The following is a 19212-nucleotide window of genomic DNA, read 5'->3' on the forward strand; positions in this document are numbered from 1 at the left end:
CCCTGCTTCCAACAATTAAACACCTATCGAGTTAATTTTCTTTCCTCTCACACAGGTTGATTGAGTTCTTGACTTTCTTTCTTTCTTTTTTTTTTGTTTTTGAACAGCCGGTCAGGTCAAGAAACCCAACCCCTCTCCACCAACCGGAGCCCCGCCCCCTGCCCCCCGGCTGGCCCGGAGAGTTGAAGGCCAAAGACGGAGAGGAGGGCGCTCGCTGCTGTGCTCCCGGCCAAAGCGCAGGCTCGGCCTGCCTTATCCAGTGGGACGGCAAAGGGTCACTCTAAAAATTGCTGCAGCCGGGTCTTGTCAGGTGGCTGTTGGTGGCTCCCCACTGGATTTTCCTTCTCCCTCTCTCTGTCTCCACAGATCCCTTCCCAAGAGGAGTCTCCTGCTAAAACTTCATCATCTCCAGTTGACCTGCCACTTCACCCAAGGAGGGTAAGGAGCTGGGACCAGAGTCTCCAATTCCTGCCTTCTAGATCCTGGGGTGTGTGTGGATGTGTGGGTGGGAGACGGTGGGCTGAGTGTTTGTGGTTGTAGAGCTATTTTTCTGAAGGGAGTCTACAGCTGGGTCAGGTGGTTCATGTCCCTAATCTGAAGTTGGGAGACAGAAAACATGTTTTTTTGAAATCTGAGGAATGTAGTGTGTTAGGAGAATGTCACAGTAACAGAAATGTGTGACAGTGATGTGCTATAAACGTAAAACCACCTGTAATTTCTAACAAAAATTCTAAATCTCTAAAGCTTAAGATATATTTTTCTTTCACTACTTTATGGAGGAGGAGAAGGAGAGAAAATTCTTAGGCTTTGTTCACAAAGTTTAGAATTCTATCTCTATTTTTATCAAGAATCACTTTAACATTTGGTACTGATCAGTTTGGATAAAATGTTACCAGTTTTAACTAAATCTGTAGCACAAATATCAGACAACTCTGAATTCCCAGAAATATAACCTATTGACAAAATGGAAATATCCATTCCGGAAAAAAAAAAAAAAAAAAAATTTGTTGTTTGGCTAAAAAATAGGTATTTGTCTTAAATGTGCACATGTCATTATGCTGACATATATTTTGTATTTAAAATCATGTTGGAAGTGTAATGGTAAAGTGGAAACCACCCCCCCGCCCCCATCACCCCGAGGCTGGACTTAAAATGGCAAGCGACAGAAGCCAGGAGGGTTTCTATTCTTGGAGGTAGGGCTGATGAGCCCTGACAGATGCAGCGATAGGAATGTGGCCAGGACAGGGAGCAGGAGCAGCTGATTCGCCCCTTTGGCAAAAAGACATTCTGGGATCCCAGTTCATACTGGCATGAGAGTGACAGTGACACTTTAGCACACATGGCTTTTCAGCTTGCCCTGTTGTGGACTCTCTCCCAGGAAGCATGGGTGCAGGGCAGTGGGAAGGAAAATGTTCTCAAATATGAAGTAACAACTCTTTTCTGTAACCAGTTCTGGGGGCCTTCTTCTGGGATCAGTTGGGGCCAGGAAGAATTTAAGTGCCATGCATTCACAAGGACTTGCCCACTTACAGACAAGGGTCCAATTATGTGCCATCGTTTGGCAGCGTTATTCTCAGTCCAGTCATTTTGGATCTATTTCGGGTTACAGATCTCATGAAAACGCGGAGCCCACTGTGTGGAAAGTACACATAAACACATGCACACAGTATGTTTCAGACTATCCCATAGGACTCACGGACTCACCTGATACCCAACCCAGATCAGGAATGCCAGGTATAAGTCAGATCATCCAGCTACATTCAAATTTCAGGTAAGCTACAAATCAACTTTCAGTGTAAGTATGTCCCCAACACTGCCTGGGACATACCTGTACTAAAATATGATTCATAGTTTATCTGAAATTCACATGTAACTTGACATCTTGTATTTTTATTTGCTAAATCTAGCTGTTCAGACCCAGACATATAGATCCCATGTAAAGAAACCTTGTCTCAGTCAGTTCATCCCTATCTGATAATGAGTAGATTCTAGAGATATGGAAGGCCATATTAAAGGGATATTTGATGTAGGAACAGATTTTGACAATTCTGACAGCAAAAGTCAGCTGTGTATTCATAACTCTCTGCAAAATTATAGAAGCAAAAGTAATGCATCTCTTTGTTTGACAGATGATTAAACTGAAATCCTGATAGGTTGGACGTTCTGACATGGGTCTATCAAGCAGTTAGAGCAGAATGAACACCAAAACCCAATTTTCAGTTCTGTGATGATTAAAAACTCAATTTCTAACCTCCTCTCCCTCCAATACACAAAATACTAGGAAAGAAAAAGAGCCATTTTACTAAAGTTTTCAACAAAACCCAAACAAAAACTTTTGTACTGTGTCCTTGTGTCCTACATCCAGCCTTAGAGAATAGAATTGTAGTTAACTTTGTGCATAGAGTCTGTATTCTTTATAGATAAAGTTAGGCACAGTCTCTAGCTAAGTGGAACCATATGAAATGGAAAGTATTTGCTTTTAAACAAAAAATGATAATTTCATATTCAGTCTAATACTTCTAAAGGAAGTGCTTGATTATCTGATAAACAAAGTCATGCAAGCCCTCCTTGTCCCTATTTATTTGGCTTACCTAACCTATTGGATTTTCACATTCTTACTACCCTTGATAGGATAAAGAAATCCACAGGATCAATGTGTCCCCAAACAAATTTATTTTACATTCAAAAAGGTAACTCTTTTATTCCAGTATTTGGAACCAGAACGAACCATTTCATGTTCTCCATATCAAAATTTTAATTTTATAAACACCAGCTATGCCTTGCACTGTCTCTATCCTACCATGTTAGAAAAAGCTAACTTTTAACCTACTACAGTTTTTATCCTACCCTGGATTTAAAGAAGACAATATAGGGGGCCAGGGTTTCCATGGGTTTGAATTTTTGCCCCAGCACACACTGCACACTTACTTTTGTGATCTTGGACAAATTTTTTTTTTACTCTTTCTGATTCTTAATTTCTTCATTTGTAAAATGAACATAATATAACCTAACTTTTAGGATATCTGTAATATTTAATTTTAAAAACTAAAATTATGTAAAGTACTTAACATACTTTACAGGGCCCAGCATGTAGTATACTCTCAATTAATAAATGCTAGCTATATAGCTTTTTTAGGTGAAAATGGAGTTATCCATTTACATTAAATACATAACACAGATTCCTCCTTGGTGATGTATATTTAAGAATTAATATACTTAAATTTGGCAAATAGAAAAGATGATGAAAAATGTGATGATTTACGTAATTCTGTCCAGCTGCTTATCAGGTGTTGAATACATGGCACTAGAAATGGCCCAAGAGCCAGGATCTGCAGTGGGCATGGGGAGGGGAGTGTGGAAATGCCTCTTTGTTACCTTTCTGCCCAGTTTCTAATGGGCAGCTCTTCCAGGGTAGTCAAGAGGCTGCTCTATGTGATAGCAGATAGAGCAGAGGGAAAGAGACTGTGGAGTCCATAGCCAGGGAAGGTGAATTCTCTGGGCTTCCTCCACAGAATGAAAGGATGACTCCAGTAGCATAGGGACCCTTCTACAACCCTCTGCATCCTGCGTAAAATCTTTTCTTTGACCCAAAAAGGGAAGGGACTGGCAGTGCCTCCAAATAGCTGTTCATCCCATTACACAACCTCAGCTGCTGTGGCTAAACCTGCTCCTCCTTCCAGAATTCCTACTATGGTAGGAACAGTGTGAAAAGTGCAAGCCACCAACAGTCCTGGCAGAAGCTTGTAAAGTTCTTCCTCCCTTTGATCCCAAAAGGCAACATGTTAGAGCCCCCCTTAGGTAGCCAGGGAGAACCAAGCCTGCTATGGTTTAGGAAAAATGGAGAAACGGCCTTCACACTCTCCCAGCCATGGGCAGTTTAGCAAAGATGCATGCCTTGCCATGCAGACCATAATCCGAGTCAAAGCCCTCCCTAGGGTATAGTAATCATATCCTGGCTGATGGCCCTGACTACCAAGCTTGGGACGCCCTGAGCAGCTGACAATAAGACATTCACTCTGTTAAAAAGAAAAGAAAGAGAGAGAGCTTAAAAATAATTTTAAAAAAAGAGTAAGTAAAACCCTCATCCAACTTTGCAAAGTTAAAATATTAATTGAATCAAAAAGAATGGAAAGTTTCAAAATGTATTGCTCAGCATGTAAGTTATACTCTATATATGAACACATACATGTAACTCATTTTGGTAACACCTCACAGCCACATTTTGACTGTCATTGTGACCATCATTAATGATGACATAGGAGTGCATGGTGAACATTTGTAACATTGTAGAAAAAAACAGTGAGAGTTCCTGTAAGAATTGCTCTGACTACATGTTCACATGTGACCTGGTTACTGGTTAATATGTTTTTAAAAATACTCAATTTTTTTCCAGTCATCTATTAGCCCGTATCATCGGCCTCAAAGCCCAGCACTATGACCAAATTCGTAAATGGAAGTGAATTAAATTGTTCCACTTTCCTTTCCTGTGCACATATATTACTTTGCTGGCCTTTTATGACTTCTTTCCTTGAAGATTGCCCTTGCTCTTAATTTAAACATGATTGTGGAAAAATCCTGGTTCATCAAGTGGTATGCTGTGTGTTTAGGCAGGTGTGTGTTTGTTTGCACCCAGTGTGACATGCCTTGTGTCTGTACCCAGAAAGGCTCCAATGTGTGGGGCCTGGAGAGTTTGTTGAAGCCTTTCCTGTATGCCCCATGAGAACTTAGCCTCTGATTTCTGATCCCCCATAAAGAGGGAGCTAGTCTTTTCTGTAACAGGGCCTGCAGCACAAGATGGGGCTTATTATTAGTTGACCACGGTTCTCCTCAAGTTGAGAAAAGCAGTGGCTTTGGCAGATGGAGGAGCAGGGACACAGGCAGAGCATTTGTTAGGACATAGTAACAAATGAACAACTCTGCAGCCCTGAAGTCAACATTAGAGCTTTGCTCAGCTTCAAAGCAATGATCCTGATCCTCTGGTTCCTCTGAAGGATCTGCAGCAGTGTCCTTATTGGAGGAGCATGGCACAGAGTGAGAACACTTGGGTGGGTGGGTGGACAACCTTACCTATGAGTTACAGACCCGGCAATGAGATATCATGGTAGCTCTAAAGAAAGACTGAATTTATGAGTATAGATAGGAAAATCTGACCACAAAAAAGTTGCTTGCAGGCTTTGATTTCAACGGTTTCTTTTCTTGAGACAAAGTCTCGCTTTGTTGCCCAGGCTCGAGTGCAGTGGTGCAATATCGGCTCACTACAACCTCTGTTGTCTCCCAGGTTCAAGTGATTTTCCTGCCTCAGCCTCCCGAGTAGCTGGGATTATAGGCGTGCATCACCACATCCAGCTAATTTTTGTATTTTTGGTAAAGACAGGGTTTCGCCATGTTGGCCAGGCTGGTCTTGAACTCCTGGCCTCAGATGATTCACCCACCTCGGCCTCCCAAAGTGCTGGGATTACAGGAGTGAGCCATGGCACCCAGCCTGACTTCAAGTTTCTTAAATGGTCTACTGCCTATTCCTCTCCTTCTCTCCACTTTGGAGAAAGCTAAGTAAGCCAGTTACCTCTAAAAAGTGATTTCACAAGCTCTAAAAAGCTTCTTTTAATTAAAAAAAATTTATAAACACATATGTGTGTGCATGTGTATATCTATATGTTTTCAGTAACATTATAGATTACCTGAACAACATTATCAATTGCCCTGATTTAATTGATATTTATAGAACATTACACCCAACAATTGCAGAATACAAATTCTTCTGAAATGTATGTGGTATATTCAGCAAGTTAGTATATATATATGAATATATGTATTCTACGAAGGCTACTCTGATAGAAATTTTTATGTGAGTCATAGAAGGACACTTATTTACAAAACAAAAACCATGCATATCTGGGAAAAAGAGTAGATCTGCCCATTAACTGGTTAGCTTGGATTCATTTGTCAGACTAGCTAATGTATCACCCAGAGGGATCTTAGAGAAATAGGACAAGGTCAAGAGAATATAAAGAAAAAGAGGGGCATGGAAGTTCCCGTGAGTGGAACAGGCCAGGGCTGGGTCAACAGTGGGAACACCAGGAGTAGCATGAAGGTCAGGCAATGGAGGAAAGAGAAGCCATCAATAGGAAGTAAGAGAAAGAAAATGGAGAGAGAGAGAGAGAGCTTTTACTGATTTCACTATTTCGTCTAGCCTCAAGTTGTGCTCTCTCTTCCTGGAGATTTCTTAGTCCTTCCGGATTGCATATGAATTTACCAGGTTCAAGCATTCTTGGCATCCAACCTCCTGTATGTATTGACCGAACATTACTTGCCCAACTATCTCCCTCATGACCTCAGCCATCTCTGAATGCATGTGACAGGCTGAGTCACGCCTCCCTGCTTCAACTTGAAACATTTCCACTACTTCTAATAACCTTCTCCCTCCTATACATGCTGCTCTGTAAAACCCTTCAGTTACCAAGACCCAACAAGATTTATGTTATCTGCAAAACCTCCCATTCTAACACCACCCCACCACAATAGTCCTTTTTATTTGAATCCTTAAATCCAGATACACAATCTGCTCCATGTACTCTGTTGTTTTGCTCACCTAACCTATAACCAAATGCCCCAAGTTTTCTGAACTTTTGGGGTTAGCCCTACCTATCAAAATAAAAACTATTTCTCAGGTTGTGTATTTGCATGTATTCCCTTTCTCTCCCTGGTGTTTTTAAAAAATCTCGTAGAAATATTTACATGTTCCAGAACTCTTCCCTCGGTTGCTGTTTGACAATTCTTTTCTGAGTCACTATGTGACTGTCCCATATTGCCTCCTGCTCCTCATGACTGCTTGTCCATGATGTGATGGCTTTCTCTGATTCACTTCACTCTAAAGCTTCAACAGGCTCCTTTCTTCATTCCCAAAGACAACTAACAAAGGCTATTGCTTGTCATGAAAATGGTTCCAATTTTTTGAACATTCACTTTTTGTCAGGTACTCTGCAAAATGCTGTTACAGACATTTCCTCATTAGGCTTTCATTGACAACCCTAGAGCAGGCACTATTATTATCTTCTCTTAAGAAATAAGTCAATGGAGACTGTAAGAGGCTACGTAATCTATCAGGCTAGGTAATCTATCAAAAGTCACATGGAAGATAAGTAGTAAAATTGGTATTTATATTATATTTTCATTGTCATTCTATTTGAAATATTATCAAAATTTCTCCTGTGATTTCTTTTTTGACTCATGGATAAAGTAAAAGGAAATTGTTTAATTTTCAAATATTGAAAATTAAATGGTTTCCCTAGACGGCTTATTGTTATCAAATTCTAGTTTAATTCCATTTGGATCAGAAAGTATGCTAAAATATTAAGATCTCTCTGTAAATGTTATGTGTATATCAAACAAATTGAAATAGCCAAACAGCTACTGCCCTGAGCTTCTCTGAGTCCCTCTCACCCTTCCACCCTCTCCTGGGTCTCTTATCTAGTGACTGAAGAATTACACAGTGTACCCTAGGGAGTCACTGGGACCCGGGTCCAGCACTGTGGCCTGAATCCATTTTAGTTAGTAGATGTCCTGTTTTATCAGTAATTAATATTTTAAATATTACCCTTACATGCTACTTATGAAACAATATCTTAACGATGGGTAACAGAATATTTAGCATTTCGGTTTGAGGCACTCAGATTACTCCTCAGACTCAGGATTTCCTCTAAAACAATGAGCATTTACAAGCCCTGTATCTATATGAATTTAAAAAATGGGCCACAGGAGTTCTTCCAGGAACACAGACAGAACTTTCCCCCCAAAATTTACTCTGCTGTGCTTACCTAACTCCTTATTAATATTTTGCATTTGCCATGTCTTGTCTCGCTTGTCTCGCTACGGCTCCATCATTCCCAGCGCTGTGCTGCCCACACCAAGATGGATATCTGATAACCGCTTGCTGACAAATATTCAAAAGTTTCTCTCAGAAAATCCAACAAGGAGATACTCAACACATAAATTAATACATTTGAGCATTAAAATGATAGTGGGTTGATAATCCATTTTCACAAGGTAAGGACACATTTTGCATTGTTTGCAAAAAAAGAATGAAGGATATATGTGCTATAGTCTTGTAAAAAATATAAATGTGAATACAATAACTGGAGCTTAAAGAAGAAAACAAAAGCCCTGGAAAAGAAATAGACCATCTCTATTTTCTGCCTACCTGCTACTCTTCTTCTGCATGAGTAGGAACAGGAGCAAATACAACAGAAGGGCTACAAAATTACTTTAACACATACACCACCCATCAAATTGATAACACTTCAAGGAGAGCCAAAGCTGAGTTTTACCCCTGAGGATGAAATTACAGTTGGATTTAAAACACACACCACCCCTCCCCCACCCCCGCATACACACACACAAAACAAAAACAAAAAATTGTAAACCACCTAAATACATAAATGCTTATCAACAGGATAATAGTTGAACAATGTATGATATACCCTTACTATGTGTTACTATGCACCGATTTTAAGGAATGAGGTGGATTTATACATATACTGCTATGGAAAGATGTACATGAGTTACTGCTAGTAAAAAGAGAAAATTGTTGAATAATTAGCATAAACCTGTTTTGATATAAGTTTTCTGTAGTGTTATGTTGGAGCTGGTTTACACTGGCTCACAAGAGCTGATTGTTGAATTTTCAAAAATTTAGCAAGCTGACTGTTAAGCAGTTGATAGCTTGAAATCAGCCATGATGAGTGTATTTGCACCAAAGAAATCATCAGATTAGACTGGGTGAGGTGGCTCATGCCTGTAACCCTAGCACTTTGGGAGGCCAAGACAGATGGATTGCTTGAGCCCAGGAGTTTGAGACCAGCCTGGGCAACATGGTGAAACCCATTCTCTTAAAAAAAAAAAAAATACAAAAAACATAGGTAGGCATGGTGGCATGCACCTGTAGCCCTAGCTATTCAGGAGGCTGAGGTGGGAGGATTGCTTGAGTCCTGAAAGTCAAGGCTGCAGTGAGCCAAAAATCACACCACTGCACTCTAGCCTGGGTGATAGAATGAGACCCTATCTCAAAAAACAAAAGGTTAAAAATACTTGTTTTCCCAGTCTGTTGCTTGCCTTTTAAAGAGTCAGTTTTGTTTCATGTTTTTATTTTTCTATATTCTGATATTTCAGTCTTTCCTTTTATGGCTTCTGGATTTTTTGTCAGCTGAGAAGGGCCTTCCCTACCCTAAGATATAAAAACAAAAACAAAAACAAGATCCCTAGCTTGTTTCGGTTGATATAAGTTTGTGTGTGTGTATATGTTACTTAGATATTTAATTCATCTGGAAGTTATTTTAGTGAATATATAGAGTAGGAAATCAGTTGACCTAATGCTATCATTACAAGTTCTTGCCCATTGATTTTTAAGCGCCACATTTATCCTAATATATATACTCACACACATACACTATATAAATATATAAATAAGCACACACATATATACTGTATATGTCTATACACACATACACACATATACGGGTTTCTACCCTTTATTTTGTTCTGGTGAATTTAGAGGTTTCTACCTCTTATCTTATTCCACTGAATTTCTTTTTATTCCTGATCCAAAATTTTTAGTTCCTCTAATTTTTTACATCTGGTAAGAATTCCTTTATTTTTAAATAATATTCCTAGATGTTCTTTTATACTCACTCCTTCAGTTAAACTCTGAAATCATTTTATTAATTTCCAAAAAGAAAAAAAACTTATAGAGGTAGCAATTAAAATTTCACTGAATTGACATCCATCTCTTCATATAGGACTGTAGAGTCCCTCTCTGTTAAATCCTCTGGCAAAATCTGATAGTACTTATCATATGTGTCTCACTAAATTCGAGTCAAGTATGTATATCTCTTAAAATATAACAGGTTTCATTGCTACTGCAGATGAAATAATCTTTCCATAATATTTTCTATACTTCATATGGATTCCTGAATTTTAGTATTTTACTGAGGAAAATCTTCAGAGTGTTTATAATTCACTTTTTCATGAGAGTAAACTAAACCCTTTAAATGATAATTAACTACTATTCTACTGTATAGCTCAATCAGAAAATGTTGGCTGGGAACAGTGGCTCACATCTGTAATCTCAACACTTTGGGAGGTGGAGGCAGGCATATCACTTGAGGCCAGGAGTTCGAGACCAGCCTGGCCAACATGGTGAAAACCCATCTCTACTAAAAATACAAAAATTACCTGGGCATGATGGTACACACCTATAGTCCCAGCTACTTAGGAGGCTGAGGCAGTAGAATCGCTTGAACCCGAGAGGCAGACGTTGCAGTGAGCTGAGATCATGCCACTGCACTCCAGTCTGGGCAACAGAGAGAGGCTCTGTCTCAAAAAAATAAATAAATAAATAAAAAGAAAAAGAAAGAAAGAAAACGTGGTCACTTTTCTGTATAATTACTTGGCAATACAGTTATGGAGAGATTTCATTTGATAACATAAATCTTCCTAGAATTGCCTTCAATGTTTCATGCTGAAGTAACCTATCTGTAAAACATGCATCTAGTTTAATATGTCTTTAAATCTATTTTATGCCATGAAAACTATTATCTTATGAAAAAGTTTCTCAGTGTAGTATTTCAAAGTCCAAAGCAGAATTAAAATAAAACTATGCCTTTTCTTCTTTTTTTAGCAAGCTCTTGCCTGTGACAGTGTATTTGCCAACATGGCACCCAAAAAGAAGATTGTCAAAAAGAACAAAGGCGATATCAATGAGATGACCATAATCGTAGAAGATAGCCCCCTAAACAAACTGAATGCTTTGAATGGGCTCCTAGAGGGAGGCAATGGCCTTAGCTGCATTTCTTCTGAACTAACAGATGCTTCTTATGGTCCCAACCTCTTGGAAGGTTTAAGTAAAATGCGGCAGGAAAACTTCCTATGTGACTTAGTCATTGGTACCAAAACCAAATCCTTTGATGTTCATAAGTCAGTGATGGCTTCATGCAGTGAGTATTTTTACAACATCCTGAAAAAAGACCCGTCAACTCAGAGGGTGGATCTCAACGATATCTCACCACTAGGCCTGGCCACTGTCATTGCTTATGCCTACACTGGAAAGCTCACTCTCTCCTTGTATACAATAGGAAGCATTATTTCTGCCGCTGTTTATCTTCAGATCCATACTCTTGTAAAGATGTGCAGTGATTTTCTGATACGGGAGATGAATGTTGAGAATTGCATGTATGTTGTTAATATTGCTGAAACATATTCCCTAAAAAATGCAAAAGCAGCAGCCCAGAAATTTATTCGGGATAACTTCCTTGAATTTGCAGAATCGGATCAGTTTATGAAACTTACATTTGAACAAATTAATGAACTTCTTATAGATGATGACTTACAGTTGCCTTCTGAGATAGTAGCATTCCAGATTGCAATGAAATGGTTAGAATTTGACCAAAAGAGAGTAAAATACGCTGCAGATCTTTTGAGCAATATTCGCTTTGGTACCATCTCTGCACAAGACCTGGTCAATTATGTTCAATCCGTCCCAAGAATGATGCAAGATGCTGATTGTCACAAACTTCTTGTAGATGCTATGAACTACCACTTGCTTCCATATCATCAAAACACATTACAGTCTAGGCGAACAAGAATCCGAGGCGGCTGCCGAGTCCTCGTCACCGTTGGGGGACGCCCAGGCCTTACTGAGAAGTCCCTTAGCAGAGAAATTTTGTATAGAGACCCTGAAAATGGGTGGAGCAAGCTTACAGAAATGCCAGCCAAAAGTTTTAATCAGTGTGTAGCTGTGATGGATGGATTTCTTTATGTAGCCGGTGGTGAAGACCAGAATGATGCAAGAAATCAAGCCAAGCATGCAGTCAGCAATTTCTGCAGGTACTTGATCTTTTATTAGGAACTGAAATGGTTCAATATTATAGGGAAATAGCCCTAACATAGAAGTAAATTAATCTTGCTTATTAGCTTAGTCCATTGGCTTAGTAAATCAACAGTAATAGTAATGCCACTTTACGTATGTTCAGCACTATATATTACATACAGTGCATTCATATATATTTTGCACTACAGATTCCTGAAGCAAGCCTGTGAGGTGGGCGGGGAAGATATAATTATTCTGATTTTACATATGAGAAACCTGATACCCAGAGAAGTTATAACACTAGTAAGCAGCAATTCACATTTACTCATTTCTAGTTGGGTACTCTTCACAATACACTGACTTTTGATAGAAATTAGGTACAAATTTAGTTTTTAACACTAAGTAGTAAGAAAGAATAGAATAAAACAAAATTTATTTTAAGTGACTACTACTGACAACTGTCAAATTCATAATTGGCAAATAGAATGAGATCACTAAAACTGTGGCAGCTAATTCTTTTGAAATACTTATTTGAAAATCGAATAACAGAAAATGTGTCAATATTGTTGACACATATAGAAAATAGTGAAAGAATAAAATACATCCTTCAGAAGAATGGAATTCAAATGCCATATTATTTTATATATTTATGATTAAAAATTAAACTTCCATTTATATGAAATGTTCAGAAAATCATGCTTATATCATGGTAGTAGTATGAAGTCAAACATAACTAATGAGCAAGGTCTGAAAATTTGTGTAGCACTTCATGAAAAATATTCTTTATTATTCCATATGTGTGTATGCATTGAAAAGAACACAATTAACTGATTTTCAGTGTTTAATTTGTAACTATAGTTAAGTTCAATTTGGGAGTTACATGGGACAAAGACGAACATCAGACTGAAGGAGTGAGTTCTGTATTTACAATATTTCTGAACTATGTCAACAGGAAAGCATCAGTTCACTATGCTTATTTTGCTCCTGCTGAAAAGACACCTATCAGTACTCAAGTCGCTTTTTGAGGTATTGATTTCAGTGCTTTTACATGGATAGTTCCAAGCACTGAAAAAATATACATATATTTATCCCTAAACTAAAAAGTCTTCTCTACTAATAAATGCTGGAAAATAGAAAAATATCCAAAGTTAAGCCTTTGATGATGCTTTTAGACGTGAGTTCCATTGCTCTCAGTCTAACGGACAGGAGAAGACTTTGTTCAGTGGCTTGGGCTTTACTGTGGCAATGGCCAAGAAGAAATAAGGAGTTTGCGAGAAATGGAGAAATCCAGTTAGTCAATTCGTATCTTAAACAGTGAGAGGGAGCTGGGAATGGTTGGCCTCTCTTCAGATATGCAGAATTGACTTTAATATAGCGGTGCCCTCCTCTGATCGCCACAAATGCCCAGTCTCCCCTATGTGCACATCTCATAAATCCCGCTGTATGATAGATATTTGAATATGGAGGAAACGGGGGCTGAAAGCTCAGTCTCTGTGGGCTCTTCTCCAAGCGGCCCCATAAAGGGAGTGCTTATAAACGGAGGAAAGGCGGGGGCGAGGGGTAGTCAATGCCTGCTTTGTCTTTAACAAATGTCACACATTTTTACTGGCTGAGAGAGAAACGCCGGCCTCCAGGTGAGGAGCTGGACTCCTCGCCTCCTTGCAGGGTCAGTGTCAGGCTTCCCACTATGGTTTGCAGAGTAACATGGGGTCCCCAGCTGCCGCCGACAAAGCTGTTACATCTTCACTGTCATTTCCAGATACGATCCCCGCTTCAACACCTGGATACACCTGGCCAGCATGAACCAGAAGCGCACGCACTTCAGCCTGAGCGTGTTCAACGGGCTCCTGTACGCCGCGGGCGGCCGCAACGCAGAAGGAAGCCTGGCCTCTCTGGAGTGCTACGTGCCCTCCACCAATCAGTGGCAGCCGAAGACGCCCCTGGAGGTGGCGCGCTGCTGCCACGCCAGCGCGGTCGCCGACGGCCGCGTGCTGGTGACCGGAGGCTATATCGCCAACGCATACTCGCGCTCTGTGTGCGCCTACGACCCGGCCAGCGACTCGTGGCAGGAGCTGCCGAGCCTGAGCACACCCAGGGGCTGGCACTGCGCGGTCACGCTGAGCGACAGAGTGTACGTGATGGGCGGCAGCCAGCTGGGGCCGCGCGGGGAGCGCGTGGACGTGCTCACCGTGGAGTGCTACAGCCCCGCGACCGGTCAGTGGAGCTACGCGGCGCCGCTGCAGGTGGGAGTGAGCACCGCGGGCGTCTCGGCGCTGCACGGCCGCGCCTACCTGGTGGGGGGCTGGAACGAGGGCGAGAAGAAGTACAAGAAATGCATCCAGTGCTTCAGCCCCGAGCTCAACGAATGGACGGAGGACGACGAGCTACCCGAGGCCACAGTCGGCGTGTCCTGCTGCACCCTCTCGATGCCCAACAACGTGACTCGGGAATCCCGGGCCAGTTCGGTATCTTCTGTGCCAGTCAGTATCTGAGCCCAGGTAGATGAAGGGACGCAGAAAGAACACGTTATTTATTCATAGAGCCACGTGGTTAACCTCTGAGTTCGCGAAAAGGAAAATATTTAACATTTACTACACTGATTGTATTGTAAAATATGTCGAGGCACATGTCCTGATGGCTTTAAATTCCTGGTATGGCATAATCTACCTCTGTCTTTTTTTTTTTTTTTTTTTAGATCAAAATACAGGGCCACGGCCAACAAAAGAAACAATTTATTTCAGCGGCCACTGGGTGGCAGACAGAATTCGTTATAGGCACTGTTCCAAGGCAGCATGTTTCCTAAATGTATAGCGGTTACACCCACATTTGAGATTTTTTTCCTCTACACTTTAGTACACTTGAGGTTTATGTAAGTGATTTCATGTTCAAAAGTTTATTTTCCTCTCTCTCTTTTTTCTTTAGGAAGTTGAAGATATTCATATAGATTTTATTTAAAAATGGAAATTGTCGATCTCCGTAAAGACTTAAGATTTAATTCTCTATTTCAACGCAATTTTTCCCCCATATGTGATTGAGTAAAGGATTTTGAAAGATATCCCATGACAACATAATAAAGCTTAAAACAAGATCTGACCGAAAAGGAATAGGGATTCCACCCAGGGACCCTAAAGTTGATAACCTTTGCGTTAGCAGACATTTCTCTTTTTCCATGCCCCAGGCCCCAGTTTATTTTCTACCATAAAATCCTGCTCTCAATCAAGGAATTGATTTGAGTCATTTAATTTATAGTGTACATTTAAGTCATGTGGTTGTTTCAACTAGAAGGATTTGCATTTTATCCTTTGTCCTCTGTTAAAGAAGAATTTCACATACCCTGGGAGCCTTACCCTCACCGTAAAAGCTACACCAACCTGATTAAAGACAACCTTGGCCCTAATGTACACCCTGTAAAGATCACCAAATAAAACTATGTCCCTAAGGACCATTAGCTTGAAGCTTAGAGAGCCTGAAGTTTATACAACTAATAACAATAATTTTGTTTGCCCCAATCTTTTATAAGATAAGAATGAAAGAAACATTTGGAATTTGTAGATTTGGTAGTAACTGGATGAATGGGTTCTCCTGTTGATAAATGCCATTGTTTCCCATTTCATATGGATCCTCCTGATTTCTTAAGTAAAAATCAAACACTCATCTCACATATATAAAAATATATGTTCATTCTGTCCTATTTTTATTAATCTCATCTGCTCCAAATTAGCTTTGGATTTATAACCAAAGTGTATCCACTTGATAGCATTTTTCTTATATGTTTGCCAAGTTTTGGGGAAAGGGAATGACTGTAGTAAATGATACATATTTTCCTTTTTTATAATTTATCACTTTATTCTTTGACAGTTTATTTGTTTTGGAGAGGAAGTGGCCTATCAATTATGGGTTATGTGCAATTGGATTTTGAAAAATAAAACAAGCTATTTAGGAATTGAACATGAGTTATATGGAAATATAATTTGGTTTTCATTCATCTCATCCTCTCCACCTTGTGTAGATAGGTTGTTGCTAGAGTTATGATATTTATTTCTAAAATATGTTATCTGAACTGTGAAAAGTGGTTCATATAGTACACTTTGTGGAACAATTTTATATCATTGCCCCTTATGAAAAGTTCAGTCTCTGGGTATTTAATGATAACACTCAGGAATGGCTACAAACACTGTAAATTAAGAACAAGACATTATTAATGTAAAAGCACTGGGCTGTTTCCTTATCCCACACAAAGAATCTTTTACCTTGGTATATGTGGATATGGTATATTGCCTTGGTGTATGTATATGTGTGTATACACACACACTCATACAACTGAGAAGCCTATAATATACGGTTAATTTGTAGAGAAAAGGTGTTTTATTTGTGGACTACAGATCATAAGTGGGCGAATAGATATAATTCCTTGATGCACACTAATAGATGTGTTCCCATTGACATCTTAGAAGTATTGTATGAAAAGGAGGACCTAGGGCTTGAAATGAAATGATAATCAATCAGTTGTAACATTACATGATGGAATAATGAGAAGAGATACTGAAACTAGAGGATTTTTCGTCTATCAAAGCTTGATAAAATAGGTTGTGCAAAAACTTGGCAGTGGCTTTCTAGAGATGAAACTGGAGACATGTTAGAGCTGGAAAAATCATTTAAAATTACTATTTAACTTATTTTCTCCATTGTTTATCTGAAAACTCAGAAAATCCACATATGTGAGCTTACCAGATTCTTAGGTACATTGCTGTTCCCTCTTCTGCTTCAACAGTTAGGAAAATAAAGACCAATATGAATTTGGAATGTTAGAATTTCTGACATACCACATTGGCGAGGAGTATGGAATGTAAAGGTTGATGAAAGTTTCATATCCTGGAACATCTTGCATTGCCAATTGAAAGACATAAAAGTATGCAGAATCAAAATAATGTGTGTCCCCTTTCATGTATAAGCGAAACATATTCTTTAAACCAACTATTGAAGCAGTTGCTGCTAGAAACCTAGTTTCTCCAGATTTCCCAAGTGGAAAATATTTAGTATGTTTTTAAGCTTACATTCAATTACTCTCCAGAATCTTAGGACCCAACCATATACTTCCTTTTATTTTTTATTAAAGAAAAGGACTTGTTACTTTTGTAACGTCCGAGTCCTGTGATCAAATAAAAGCATCAGTTCAATGTATCAGAGAAATTGCGTGTTACCCAGCAGCTGAAATAATAAAATTCAAGCTCTCTTTTTCCGAATGGGCCGGAGACCTGATGAGAAAGTCTCCAGGAAGCCAAACTTTAACATAGTTTGTCCATTTTTAGTTAGGTTCTCGGTGCCAAGTTGTCATCCCTGATGCATTAGTTGCTTTCAGTGCACTGAATGAATTTTATTTTTACTTCCTATATTGTAAGAATGGTTTTGAATAGAAGGACAGTGATGGTACAGATTCGTATAATTTTAAAATATGATCAGATGGTAGTGAAGTGTTATGAGTGAGGAGGTATAATTGATGCCATAAGAAAGTGAGTACTGAATGGTTCTATGATTTAAGGTAGAGCAGCAGTTGTAGTAAGTGTATTTTACAAATACACATGTAAATAGAAGTTTACCTGGAAATATGTATGTTGTAAAAGTTCAACTTTTTAATTTTATTTTTTTGCTAGTTATCCTGGCCAAGTGTCTTCAAAACTCATCCAAGTTACTAGGCGAAAGAAACTAAAATCACCTCATTAATTTTTTTCCGTTAGTTACAACCAAATGAATTTATGTAATCTCTGAATGAGCTAGATCCCTATTCCAGCCACTGAAGAATAGGTTCTCCAACACAAGGCAGCATTAAAAGGAATTACTTTTCAGTATTTCTTTTCATGCCAAAAAAAAACCTACAGCATAATTTTCCAAACAGTGCTCTATTGGTAATTATGAGAATTAAACACACTAAAATATTAAAGATTTACCCTCCAGCACATTTGTTGGGTAAAGACCATTTAATTTGCCCTCTCAGGGAATTTGAAATAAATTATTTGTCTTGGATATTCTTTAAAAACTTTTTATTTATTTAGCGAATTTTGGCAAAAAAAAAATTTCATTTGCTTAAAACATTCTGGTACTATGTAAGGAACAATGAACTAAAATGTATGCAGTGTTATTTTGTAATCTCATCACTATCAATAAAGCTGCATTCAATAAGACCTTAGTCAATGACTAAATATGGGCAGTTTTGAAATATCCTTTCTCTGCTGATCGGGGTGTTTGGTTTTTTTCTCTACTTAGTTTTCATGATGATTCACCTAGACGAAACAACAACAAATGACAAGTAATTGAAAAAATGTTTCAACAGCTTGAAGATTAGTGAAAGAAAAAGGTATAAAACATCAATAGAGACTTGCTTTGTAACTCAGAGAAAAGCCCAACTCTGGTCTAGCTCAGCCCTGACTGTTTAGAAGTCATAGGTTAAGTGTGGTTTATCTTCCCATTTCCACCCTGACCACAGCCAGCTTATCACAGGTGCATCATCATTTGCAACAAAACGTTTTAGGAAATAAAATCTCATTGTTGTGTAGACAAGCCCTTACAGCCTTTCTTGTCTACCTTACGCCTCCAAATGAGCAAGTAAAATGTAACCAACATAAGATGCTCGACTTTTGATCTAATTTAGTACTTAAATAATAACATTCAGTTGAGGCTATCAAATCTAGGAAATTCTAAATGGCAGCAATGTTTTTCTTAAAATTCTCCAAGCCTGGTAATCATATAAATAGACTAGACTAGCCTCAAACACAAAACAAATGGTGCCACATTCCAAATTTTGAGCATACCAGCCAGATGCCTCAGAGTTTCTTTGCGTTTTCTTTAAACTCCCACATTACTCCAAGCTTCCCTACAGATTTGTACGGCCTCCCACAACAATCTTGGGGATGTCTCCACTCTCAGTTACAGTGGGAAACTAAGCAGGATCTTTTTTTGCTAGGCTAGGTATAGACAAGATCTATGCCCTCTCCAGGCTTCAGCACTGTGCTGAATTCTATCTACATCTCTTTGGCCATCTACTTAGATGAAAGGGAGCTATGAAAAAGGTCTTCACGTCCAGGAGGAAAGGTAAAGTTTTCATATAGCATTGTCTCTGCCCAATGAATGGCTAGTCATCTTCATACCTGGTTATCAAAGGAGCAAGGAGCTTCCCAGTCAAACTGCTTCCCCTCAGCCACACTGCTCTGGCTCTGATCATACCATAACAATGCTCTCCTGTCCCTTTCCTGGGTCACAAGACATGTACTCAGCTCCTCTATTATACCTTGCCTTTTTCCTTCTGAAGAACAAGCCCAGACAACTCTTGCAGACTTTTCTCAATTCAGTGCCCTTAC

At 39.2% G+C, this 19212-nt stretch overlaps 1 protein-coding gene across 1 annotated transcript; it reads left to right on the top strand.

The window, feature by feature from the left end:
- Positions 1-288: 288 nt before the first annotated feature.
- KLHL31 (kelch like family member 31) lies at positions 289-18057 on the top strand. The gene is made up of 3 exons (XM_023223016.3): positions 289-438; positions 10673-11877; positions 13620-18057. The coding sequence occupies exons 2-3, from the start codon at positions 10706-10708 to the stop codon at positions 14350-14352; spliced, it is 1905 nt and encodes a 634-aa protein (XP_023078784.2). The 5' UTR covers positions 289-438; positions 10673-10705; the 3' UTR covers positions 14353-18057.
- The last annotated feature ends 1155 nt before the right edge of the window (positions 18058-19212 follow it).

The sequence above is a fragment of the Piliocolobus tephrosceles genome, chromosome 5 (genome assembly GCF_002776525.5).
Source record: "Piliocolobus tephrosceles isolate RC106 chromosome 5, ASM277652v3, whole genome shotgun sequence".
NCBI classification, from domain to species: Eukaryota; Metazoa; Chordata; class Mammalia; order Primates; family Cercopithecidae; genus Piliocolobus; species Piliocolobus tephrosceles.

Coding starts and splice junctions, on each gene's coding strand:
- KLHL31 (XM_023223016.3), top strand. CDS start 10,706: ATGGCACCCAAAAAGAAGATTGTCAAAAAGAACAAAGGCGATATCAAT. Junction 11,878..13,619: donor GCAGTCAGCAATTTCTGCAG/GTACTTGATCTT, acceptor TGTCATTTCCAG/ATACGATCCCCGCTTCAACA.